Source organism: Schistocerca cancellata, chromosome 2 (assembly GCF_023864275.1).
Source record: "Schistocerca cancellata isolate TAMUIC-IGC-003103 chromosome 2, iqSchCanc2.1, whole genome shotgun sequence".
Lineage (NCBI taxonomy): Eukaryota > Metazoa > Arthropoda > Insecta > Orthoptera > Acrididae > Schistocerca > Schistocerca cancellata.
Window position 1 is genome coordinate 592,458,202 of NC_064627.1, and position 12,554 is coordinate 592,470,755.

Consider the following 12,554-nt stretch of genomic DNA (forward strand, 5'->3'; position numbering starts at 1 on the left):
CAAAACATCTGAAAAATTGCATGACACTAGCCAACTGTTATGCCAACATCCTCAGCAACTTCTCTTATGGTAAACTGACGATTTTCCAAAACAATTTTCTTCACAGCTTTGATATTGTCATCTGTTGTTGATGTGCTGGGGTGTCCAGAGCGAGGTTCATAACCGGCATATTCTCAGCCATCTTGGAAGAGCTCGTACCACTTGTAAACTTTTTTTTTTACGTAGTGCAGACTCACCATATGCCCCTGTTAGCATTTCAAGTGTTTTAGAGTAATCAGTTCCACATTTTTCACACAAAATTTGATGCAAATTCTTTGCTACGTTTTTTATAATAATCGAAAATCGCCGAACACATTGAAACACGTCTAACCATTCTATCTGTCAAAAACAGATAAAGTATGCTGTACACTTGAAACTGTGAACAACTTATGTTTGGGACATGTGTACCAACACACAAAAAATATTGATAATCGAATGTACATTGCCTGCACTATTTGAAAAGTCACCTTACTTTTTGTATAGCCCTTGTACGCTTACATATATTCACATTTACTCAGATGCATCTCACACACACATGACCACAGTCTCTGTGGCAGCCGAGGCCAGGCTGTGGTCGTGTGTGTGTGTGTGTGTGTGTGTGTGTGTGGAATTGGGGGGGGGGGGGGCAGGCATGTGTGTTAATTCCAGTGAAGGCCTTTTTGGCTGAAGTCTTTTTGTTGTGCTTGTCTGCGATTCAACATCTCCACTGTATGGTGGGTAACTGTCTATCATTTTCATAATATTGTCATTATTTCATTGTGGATTTTTGTTTCTTGGATTTGTTTAAATTTTGAGTTACTGTCTCAGGTATTTGACTTAATCAATTTAAAATTGTGAGGCACTCGATGCTGTTGTAGTTTAATTCAACCTTTCCACCTCAGTGTCTCAGAAGCAGGACAAGAGCACTGAAGATTTTTCAACTTACTAATAGTTTTATAATTATAATATATCTGCAATGCTGTGGTATAATCTATAGCTTATGCTGATGTTATAGGAGCTTCTTTGGTATCAGCTGGATCACAATGTCTTTTAGGCACAACATTTTGTCATTGTGCTTTGTTGCCCTTTTCAGATGCTTTGTGATTTAAGGTTTTCTGTGTGACCAGTTTTGGTGTGGCACATTCATCAGTGTAACAACAAAAATGATCAGTTTTTGACAATATAATGTAATTTTATAGATAAAAAATCTACTCACCAAGCAGCAGCAGAACAACACACACATAAAAGGATGTTATGATTAGGCAAGCTCTTGGAGCCAGTGGCTCCTCCTTCAGGCAGAAATGTTGAAGGAGAAGGAAGAGGGGTGAAGAAAAAGGAGTGGAGAAGTCTAGAAAAAGGGGTAGATTTCAGAAAAGTCACCCAGAACCACTGGTCAGGAGAGACTTACTGGATGGGGTGAGAAGTAAAGACTGATTCTTGGGGCTGCTAAGCTCTCAGATTCTCAAATCTCATCTGGTGCAGTCCACAACACTCAGTCTTTCCTTCTCGTCCTATCTGGTAAGTCTCCCCTGACCCGTGATCCTGTGTGACATTTTCTGAAATCTATCCCTTTTCCTAGACCTCACCAGTCCTTTTCCGTCACCCCTCTTCCTTCCCCTTCAACCCTTATCCCTGAAGAAGGAGCCTCCCCTGCATGTCTGGGGAATAGAATAGGCCTGAGGTATTCCTGCCTGTTGTAAGAGGTGACTAACAGGAGTATCACACATTTTGGCCTTTATGTGATGGTCCTCAGTGGTGTTTGACCTCAATTTTCAAAATTTTCCCGAAGAGTGAGCCAATTGGGGAAGGGCGCCTTACATGGTGCATCGTGTCCATCGTGCCTTGAAATCTTAAGCCCACTTTCTCGTCGTCACATTGCAGTCAAGCTCATTCCCCATCTCTTGGGTGAGGACACCTTCCTGGGTGCATTTCTATCATGCACTATGCAGAGCCCCCTGACAACACAGGGATCGCTCTGCTGATGCCTGCGCCGTTAACTCCCCATGTATGCCAAGGAGTAGATACCCATCACCCCCAAGTGTACCATGTCATCCCTTGCTGGTGATCAGACACCAGCAGTCTCTAAGTGTTCCAAGTCTCAGTATAATGCAAGAAAGTACGACCCTAAATCATTCCCCTCTCTGTCCACACCATGGGAGTAACGCCAGGCTAAGGATGGCAGTGAACCTTATTCACCCCGGTGCCTTGTATGTACAAGAACTGATGGGGACTCCTTTGTTTCAAGGAAGCCACAGTTGTTTGTAGAGCATTTAGAGGACAAGTTTGGGGACGTGGAGGGCTTGTCCACAATGCACTCGGGGTCAGTCTTTATAAAAACAGCATTCTCTGCCCAGTCACAGGCATTACTCGCTTGTACCAAGTTGGAGGATGTTTCTGTTGCTATCACACCACATAAGAGTTTAAATGTGGTCCAGGACATTATATTCCACAGGGATCTTCTTTTGCAGTCTGACAATGAGCTGCGCGCCAATTTAGAGCGGTGAGGTATTCAATTTGTGTGGTACATCCATCGGGGTCTGAGGGATAATCAGGTTGCCACCATTGCCTTCATCTTGGCCTTCGAGGGTGACACCTTACCTGAGAAGGTCAAGGTGATGGTCTACTGCTGTGATGTCAAACCATACATCCCTCCCCCGATGCAGTGCTTTAAGTGCTGGAAGTTTGGCCATATGTCTTCCCTCTGTACTTCCAGTGTCACATATTGAGATTGTGGGCATCCATCACATCCTAATATTCCATGTGCCCCACCTCCCATCTGTGTCAACTGCGGAGAGCATCATTCAACTTGCTCACCAGAATGCAGGATTTTACAGAAAGAGGGGAAACTCATGGAATACAAGAACCTGGTCTGACTGACCTACACTGAAGTTAAGAGAAAATATGAGCATCTACATCGTGTGGCTATGACCTCCTCATACGCCATCGCTACGAGAAAAGTTGTAACCCAATCAGTTCTTCAAATTCCAGTCGGCTCTCAGAGCCAGAAGGCTACACCTACCCCCTTGATGGTGATGGCGGTGGTGGTGGGGGGCCAATTTTCAATCCCCCCCCCCCCCCCCCCCCCCTTGCTGCTCCCACACCACCTACCTCGGGAGCACTGCCCCCCAACATTCAGGGACAGCAGTCCCCACTTCCCAGCCAGAGAAGCGTAAGTCTTCTTTGGCTCCTCTCGCCAGGAAGGGATCCCTTGGGTCACTTTCTTCCCAGGTTTCTGCTATTGGGAAAGATGACGTCCGCCAGTGGCTGAAGTGCTTAAAAGCAGCTGGTCATAGGGCTTCACGATTGCCTTAGTCCCAAAGAATGAATCAGTGAAGCCCTCCCAGCCAGAGACACCCAAGGAGCAGTAAGAAAAGTCTAAAAGAAAACCCCTAAGACCAAGGAAATTGCGGTGGCACCCACACCACCACTACCTACAAGCTCTGTATCTGGGGATGAAGTGGAGATTCTGGCGTCTGCTGAGGACCTAGATTTCGCCGGACCCTCAGACACCATGGATATAGACTGCTCAGGTGATAAGTTGGTGGCAGCAGGTGACCCTGAGGCGTAAACTGCCTCATTGAATGTTCGATGCCTTCCCAGTCTAATGGTGTCATCCTTCAGTGGAATTGCGGCAGTTTTTTCCACTGCCTGGCTGAGCTACGACAACTGTTAAGCTTTACACCTGTTTTCTGCATTACCCTATCTGAGCGGTGCATGGAAACGAGCGCTCGATTCAGAGATGCAGCAGAGATTTTATTTGCAGGGTTTATGTCCTCACGGAAGCGGTAGTGCCACCAGTGCAGACATTGCTGACCAATCACAAGCCATCCACAGGCTATATAAGGCCACCATAGCAGCAGTGAAGACAGACAGTTGCTCCTGATGATGACAATGGAGGCTGTCATCGAAAGCTTGAGATTTTATTCCGAATTGACGTGGCAAGAAAACTGAGAATGTTTTACATATTATAATGGCTGTTGTCCACATTACCAACTATGTGAACCATAGGTAGTCCCGTACTGTACCCAGTGGCACTCTGTACTATGAAGCTGAAAATTGGGTTCGTATGCTGATGACAAGTGCAAACTAATAAAGTTCATACTCATTGGAGCCTCTGTATACGAATACATCCAACATGGTGCTGTACATAGAACCAGACTCATGAAGTCGTTGCTGTGTCCAGACTTGTTGGGACCATTGTTGGGGCCACAACTGTCACCTCTCTCTGCTGCTGTGTCGTCGGGTGCTGCAAAATTGTCCCCATGCTGACAGTGAGTGGTGCTCCGGACATTGTCATACTGTCTGCATGGAGACTTGTATTGTTGCAAATGAGTCCATTTCCTGGCTCAAGGTGTGTGGTGGATCTGTAGAATCGTGCACAGCCGACTGAGCACTATATCTGTCCTCCCGGGCATACGGGGCTGCTGACATCGTGCTTGGTGTTGAGTACTGCCCTCCTGAACCTGTCGATTCCGTATTGAGATGACAGTTGTGGAATCCTGATTGACTTGAGTAGCAGTATTTCGCAACATGAAATGCAGTCTCAACAGGCCACAATCAGGCTGCTTTTAGGTTTTGATATGTACGCGGACACATTTAGCCTTCTTCCATGAGGGCAACAAGATATTCTTACAAACAACATTCAGATGATGTTTATGGATGAGAAATTTACTGTGTAATGTTTCCTTATGTACAGAAAGTAGATGACAGTTCTCCTATACCTACTTTGCACTGTTGTGCTGAAATTCTAATCATTTGCGCATTGAAGCATAAAGTACCTTGTGACAATTTGACATTTGTTACATTCTGTCTTCATTTTGTTGCAGTTTTAGTGACCTACAGTGTGTGTAACTGCCACATGTAATTGAATTCTGTTTGTAACATAAATTCAGTTTGTTCTGTAAATTTGTTATTGACAGCATGGTGGGCCCAGCAGTTCATCATCAACATCGGGCACCACAACCTCTTCAACAGATTCTAGCTCAAGCAGTGACGATACCAGCTCAACATCAAGCAGTAGTTCAACAGATACTCGACATAGGAAGCTAAAATCCAAGAAAAATAAGCGTGATTCCAGTTCCTCTTCTGAGACTGATCATGGGCTAAAGAAGAAATCAAGGTAGCTCACTGTTCATTGTAACTCCATTTATAATAGCTGCTTTTACATAATTTGTTAGTGCTGGATATGTTCTTGAAATTCAGAGATTGATTGTAAATGAATTGATTGGTTCACTAAATTTTCACTATTGCGGAGTGCCATTTTGTTTGTATATGAAGACAGGTATGAGTAAGCTATACATTCCTAATGCAGACTGTTTGTTTCATAATGTTTAATTTTTTATCAGAGTACCTTTCATTCATATCAAGAACATTGTTGTGATAGCCCAAGATGAAGGGTTGGAGAGCCAATATCATTCATTTTTACTGTCAAACATAATGATATCCAGAACATCACACACAAAACGCAACTTGCTCACACGACTGCAGTCTCAGACAACCGTAAAGGGTTTCGGTTGTCTGAGACTGCAGTCGTGTGAGCAAGTTGCATTTGTGTGAGTGTGTGTGTATGTGTGTGTCTATTCTTGACAAGGCATTACTGGCCAAAAGCTGTAATTGTATGAATCTTTTTGTTGTGCCTATCACGACTCAGCATCTCCTTTATATGGTGAGAGGCAACTTTCCTTCTCTAATATTGTTACATTCCATCTGGATTTTCCATTGTTTGATTGATCCTGTGGTTCAGTATTCCATGGTCAATATTGCTTCTATTAACATGCCTCTTTCCATTCCTTCACAGTGCTCTATTGAGCGAGGTAGTGCTATGGTAAGACACTGGACTCATGTTTGGGAGGATGATGCTTCAAATCCCCACCCAGCTATCAAGATTTGTTTCTTCATCTCTTTCCTAAATGACTAGAAGCAAATGCCAGGATGGTTCCTTTGAAGCATACTGGTGATTTCCTTCCCCAGTCTGAGCCTGTGCTCCCTCTCTAATGACTATGTCTTTGATGGGACATTAATCTCTAATCTCTGACCTTCCTTCCTTTTTCCACATTTTTGTACACTTTAAGCTGCCTATTTCTGATCTCTGTCCACTGTTTTTCTACCTTTATAAATATTTATAGGAGTTGATTACTAATCTCTAACTGGTCTGGCAAGGGGGATAGGATGAGGAATATGGATGGGGGAGTGGGAGTTGTTACAAAAGACTGCTAGTGTCATATATGTAGGTGAACACTGGGGCAGCAAGCTGGCACATACATTACTTGCAGGGGCAGTGTAGAATGCTGCCAGGACAAATGCTAAAAAAATAGTACATGAAGAAGGTGGAGGATCCAGAATGAAATAAAGAGGTAAGGAAAGGAAGATATGGATGTGCTAGGGTGGAGCTGGTAGTTTACATGGTGGCAGAAGGTTGGCTTGGAGTGGGTATAGTAAGGGTGGCAGAGGCAGGAGAGAATAGCTGCTAGCAGAGATTTAGGCCAGTGAGAAAGAAGGCTACTTTGGAGAGAGTTACCACCTATGCAAATCATAGAAGCTTGTGTTTGGGCAGAGGAGAGGGAGAGGAGTGGATCCATTGTATCAGTGTGTGCACATTTAAATTACATACCTGCCAAGATGTTCTATAACAGTCCTGCCTCTCTCTCTCTCTCTCACTCCCCTCTCTCCCTCCTTCCCTCCCTCTGTCTATCTCCCCCCTCCCTCAGTGGGTGTGGGTGGCAGGGGAGAGGTTTAGAGTGCCTGTTTCACACACATCAGAAGCTTAGTTTTGAAAAATCTATTCAGTTTGCCAGTTGTTGTTTTTGTTTTCAAATGACATACATGCAAAAACTGTGCAATTAGGTCTATGAGTTTTTCTAATTTGTATGGTTGTCATTTTGTTTATTACACATTATTTTAACCTTATTATAAATTATTTTCTTCCATCAGTTGAGGTTGATGCAAGTCACAAGCAAACAGTACAATCTCATTGTCAAGCCTATGCTCTCATAGTACAGTGTCATCAACAAAACAAAAATGGTTAACTGATGAAATCTAACGGAATACCTGCTCATATTCCGTAACGCTCATTTGCAAGGCAGGAAGGTGAGCCAGACCTAGACTGAATCTGCATAGCTGGTAAACGAACCACCCTGAGTGTAGTTTTATAGGCAATTTCCCATGCCTAGTTAGGCAAATGCTGGGCTGGTTCCCACTTTCTGCCTCAGAAAATATGATTCACAAACATCTAAAATATGGCCACACACAGAACAAGTTTACATAATTCACTGACTTGAGGCACAATGACTTCCTTCCCTTAGGCGCCTGAAGACTATGGTGACAGGGATGGCTTTTGGCCAAAAATATAAGTAAAATTAATTTACCAAAATATGAGAACACTGGTGCCTCTACTAGACAGAGTAAATGGCAGTGAACAAAAGAAGAAGAAGAAGGGGAAATCTAAAAGCTGTGTCATCATGAGTATATTTTTCAGAATGCCGACATTGATGAAAATGCAAAAGGCAATGGATTGATGCAAATGTAAAAGGCGGTGGATTGATGCAAATGTAAAAGGCAGTGGAAACCACTGCATTAAAAACACATAATATGTATCCATGTACTCTCCCTAGCAAAGCATTAGTACAGCAACCAACCGATAGACAGCCAAGAGGTCATCCGTGAACAAGCTGCAAAGACAGAACTTTAATGACCCTGCAAGAAGCAGCTCCAACATCTAGCAATGAGGATGCCCGAGCCAGAAGTAAATAGGCAAACATATGTAATCAATTTTTGTGATTTTTACGATTGTATTTAGTCATGATTTGTGGAATTGATGTGTTGATAATTTCGTCGTGTTTTATGTACTTTTATATTCTTGTTGCCTGCTAAGGGCCTAAACAGCCTATTTATGTGCAATAAATGATGATGATGGCGAATATGATGATGAATGTGTATCTGCAGGAAGTGCGGTCTCTAAATGAAAAAGTGCTGCTATAATTTGTCCATTGACAAAAGATTCCAGTAGTGCTGTCATGCTGCTGAAGGGGATGTGACCTTAAAAAAAAAAAAAGTTGGAGACCCAAGAGAAACAGTAATATTATTCAAGTCAGAGTGTGGAATGTCAGAAGACTGGGTGTGGTAAGGAAGCTAGAAAATCCAACAGTGAAAATGCAAAGACATCAATCTAGATGTAGGGTTGTTCCCTGCCAAGTGGTCTGGATGTTCCCACATGACTGTCACAGATTTTGATGAAATTTGGTATGAACAATCACACATGTTCCCAATGAACATTGGTAAAGTTTCACAAGATTGTTAATTCAATGCTCCCGGCGATACAGTTATTTCTTTGACCCCATAGTGCAGCTGTCAACAGTGCACCCATCAGTTTTCGGCAACTTCGAGACATAGTATCTCCAATAGTATTTTGTGGAAAGAAATAAAACTAGGTTATCTTGTACAACTTTTTGCTCTCTCTTACGTGAAATAATAATAATAAAAAAGCTTTACCGAATGATTTACATATGGATAATATGAAGCAAAGTTGGCCAAAAAAATAGATGCTCAGAAAAAAGTGAAATGTAGCTTTTTATACCTGCAGAAGAAATTGCAGGATGCACCTGAAACCTTGCACATAATAACTTACCAATACAAGGTCTTAGAATATAAAATTTCATCCTCCTACTGCTTTTCAACAGTTTATAAACTGAGGGCAAAGTTGATGATTTTTATAAAATGCCAAAAAAGTCTGTTTTGGTCCATTTTTACAGAAAAGTGTCTTCTGCAAACTCTTTTAGACCATTTACATTGCAAAGACCATGTTCTAAAAACACCTAAAAAACTATATTTGGTTTTGCAGTGCGAGCATATAAGATCCTAATAAACAACAAGGTCGAGGCGTATTGAATATGAGGCCATATTCTACTGGTACTCAAATTAAAACTGAAATCTTTTATTATGTTCCACAATTGTTTAGTATTCTCTGTGGAGGGCAATATTATTTAGTACTACACAGGGTGAACATTAATAAAGTAACTAACTGCAGGGATGGATTTCTGACTGGAAATTTAGGAGAAAAGGTCCTCTGAACATGTGACTGGAAATGCACTGTTGTCATGGTAGATGGCACTGACAAATGAAAGTTCCCCTGACCAAGTGCCATATCTGTAGCTGACACATGATGGTTATGCAGATTGATGGTGCCAGTTCTGGTAAAGGTTTCTTTGTTGGTAAATAGGACTGGGGACAGAAATCTCATGATTGTAATGGTCTGGTGCAAAAGCCATTGACAAAATTCTTCCACAGAGATGTTGATACTTCTTGCAGTCATTGCAGGTGATAGGGATAGTTGTGGTTGTCATGCAGGAAACACATAATCATACTTTGGCTCACACCATGTTGGCAGGCCACTTGCTTGGAGCTTGTACTAGGCTTTGTCTCAATATCCTATAGAACCCGATCCTCCAAATCTGGTGTACGCACAGTCTGCTGCCTCTCTGCATGTTTGTCTGTCCGAAAGAACCCATGATCACACAAATGCCCAAAAAGGGCTTGGAATATTGTATGATGTGGCTAGTGTCTGTGAAGGTGCTTGTTTTGGTAAAGTGGTGCTCTCTCTCGACGTTTCCATCTGCTTGGCTGTACACATACACCATCTCAGATTGTCCCCAAAATGAATACCAGACCATTCTGCTGCTTATAGCATGCTGCATCAGTCAAGTAGCCTGCAACACGCAAGGATCACACGGCACATGGTCTGAGGAACTTTCATTCATCAGTGCCATTTGCCGCACCAATGATGCATGTATGGACACATGTTCATAGGACCTTTTTTCCACGATTTCCATCCAGGAATCCGTTTTATAAAGGGAGTAGCATTTCTTTTGAGTATGAAGGTAGGGGAAAGAGTAAGTTATTGTGACAGTTGGGTGACAGGATCATTCTCAGTAGAGTTGACAGCAAATCACTGCAGTACATGCCAACATCACAATCATAATAAGAGAGAGAGAGAGAGAGAGAGAGAGAGAGAGAGAGAGAGAATGAAGGCAACGAACAAGTAACTTAGTATGTAAAGGGAAATGGAGATCCAGTAATCATGGAAATTAGAATCCTGTAGTAGGATACAAAATAGAAGTCAGAGTTGTGGGAGAATATAGGCTTGCTAAAGTGAAGTGGCTGCAGAAAACATGTGAAGAAAACATAAAGAATATACTTGTCAGAAGGACAGACTCATCTTATAGAAGGTCAAAATAACACTAAATGAAATTGAAAATGTCAACATTATTAGTGTGAAAGGAATTCTACTGTTAAATGCAGAGAAGAGAGCAAATAGGTGGAAAGAGTACATTGAACACATCTATAAGGGGGAAGAGCTGTCTTCTGATGTGATAGAAGAAGAAATGGTTGTCGTATTGGAAGACATAGAGGATCATGTATTAGTAGTCATTCTCTGAAAGACTTGTGATCAAACAAGGCAGAAGGCATGTATAAAATTTTCCTGAATTTCTAAATTTATTGACAGAAGTGGCAGCCAAATGATTATTCTACATCTACATCTACATCTACATTTATACTCCGCAAGCCACCCAACGGTGTGTGGCGGAGGGCACTTTACGTGCCACTGTCATTACCTCCCTTTCCTGTTCCAGTCGCGTATGGTTCGCGGGAAGAACGACTGTCTGAAAGCCTCCGAGCGCGCTCTAATCTCTCTAATTTTACATTCGTGATCTCCTCGGAAGGTATAAGTTGGGGGGAAGCAATATATTCGATACCTCATCCAGAAACGCACCCTCTCGAAACCTGGCGAGCAAGCTACACCGCGATGCAGAGCGCCTCTCTTGCAGAGTCTGCACTTGAGTTTGTTAAACATCTCTGTAACGCTATCACGGTTACCAAATAAACCTGTGACGAAACGCGCCGCTCTTCTTTGGATCTTCTCTATCTCCTCCGTCAACCCGATCTGGTATGGATCCCACACTGATGCGCAATACTCAAGTATAGGTCGAACGAGTGTTTTGTAAGCCACCTCCTTTGTTGATGGACTACATTTTCTTAGGACTCTCCCAATGAATCTCAACCTGGTACCCGCCTTACCAACAATTAATTTTATATGATCATTCCACTTCAAATCGTTCCGCACGCATACTCCCAGATATTTTACAGAAGTAACTGCTACCAGTGTTTGTTCTGCTATCATATAATCATACAATAAAGGATCCTTCTTTCTATGTATTTGCAATACATTACATTTGTCTATGTTAAGGGTCAGTTGCCACTCCCTGCACCAAGTGCCTATCCGCTGCAGATCTTCCTGCATTTTGCTTCAATTTTCTAATGCTGCAACTTCTCTGTATATTACAGCATCATCCGCGAAAAGCCGCATGGAACTTCTGACACTATCTGTTAGGTCATTTATATATATTGTGAAAAGTAATGGTCCCATAACACTCCCCCTGTGGCACGCCAGAGGTTACTTTAACGTCTGTAGACGTCTCTCCATTGATAACAACATGCTGTGTTCTGTTTGCTAAAAACTCTTCAATCCAGCCACACTGCTGGTCTGATATTCCGTAGGCTCTTACTTTGTTTATCAGGCGACAGTGCGGAAGTGTATCGAACGCCTTCCGGAAGTCAAGGAAAATAGCATCTACCTGGAGCCTGTATCTAATATTTTCTGGGTCTCATGAACAAATAAAGCGAGTTGGGTCTCACACGATTGCTGTTTCCGGAATCCATGTTGATTCCTACATAGTAGATTCTGGGTTTCCAAAAACGACATGATACTCGAGCAAAAAACATGTTCTAAAATTCTACAACAGATCGACGTCAGAGATATAGGTCTATAGTTTTGCGCATCTGCTCGATGACCCTTCTTGAAGACTGGGACTACCTGTGCTCTTTTCCAATCATTTGGAACCTTCCGTTCCTCTAGAGACTTGCGGTACACGGCTATTAGAAGGGGGGCAATTTCTTTCGCGTACTCTGTGTAGAATCGAATTGGTATCCCGTCAGGTCCAGTGGACTTTCCTCTGTTGAGTGATTCCAGTTGCTTTTCTATTCCTTGGACACTTATTTCGATGTCAGCCATTTTTTCGTTTGTGCGAGGATTTAGAGAAGGAACTGCAGTGCGGTCTTCCACTGTGAAACAGCTTTGGAAAAAGGTGTTTAATATTTCAGCTTTACGCGTGTCATCCTCTGTTTCAATGCCTTCATCATCCCGGAGTGTCTGGATATGCTGTTTCGATCCACTTACTGATTTAACGTAAGACCAGAACTTCCTAGGATTTTCTGTCAAGTCGGTACATAGAATTTTACTTTCGAATTCACTGAACGCTTTACGCATAGCCCTCCTTACGCTAACTTTGACATCGTTTAGCTTCTGTTTGTCTGAGAGGTTTTGGCTGCATTTAAACTTTGAGTGAAGCTCTCTTTGCTTTCGGAGTAGTTTCCTAACTTTGTTGTTGTACCACGGTGGGTTTTTCCCGTCCCTCACAGTTTTACTTGGCACATATCTGTCTAAAACGCATTTTACGGTTGCCTTGAACTTTTTCCATAAACAC

General features: G+C 42.5%; 1 protein-coding gene across 9 annotated transcripts in view; it reads left to right on the forward strand.

The window, feature by feature from the left end:
- LOC126162229 (zinc finger CCCH domain-containing protein 13-like) overlaps positions 1–12,554 on the forward strand; it is a 260,877-nt gene that overhangs the window by 60,095 nt on the left and 188,228 nt on the right. For all 9 annotated transcript variants that reach the window (XM_049918590.1, XM_049918593.1, XM_049918591.1 and 6 more), the window contains exon 4: positions 4,938–5,137. In XM_049918590.1, coding sequence (XP_049774547.1) covers positions 4,938–5,137 — 200 coding nt within the window. The remainder of the gene's footprint in view (positions 1–4,937; positions 5,138–12,554) is intronic.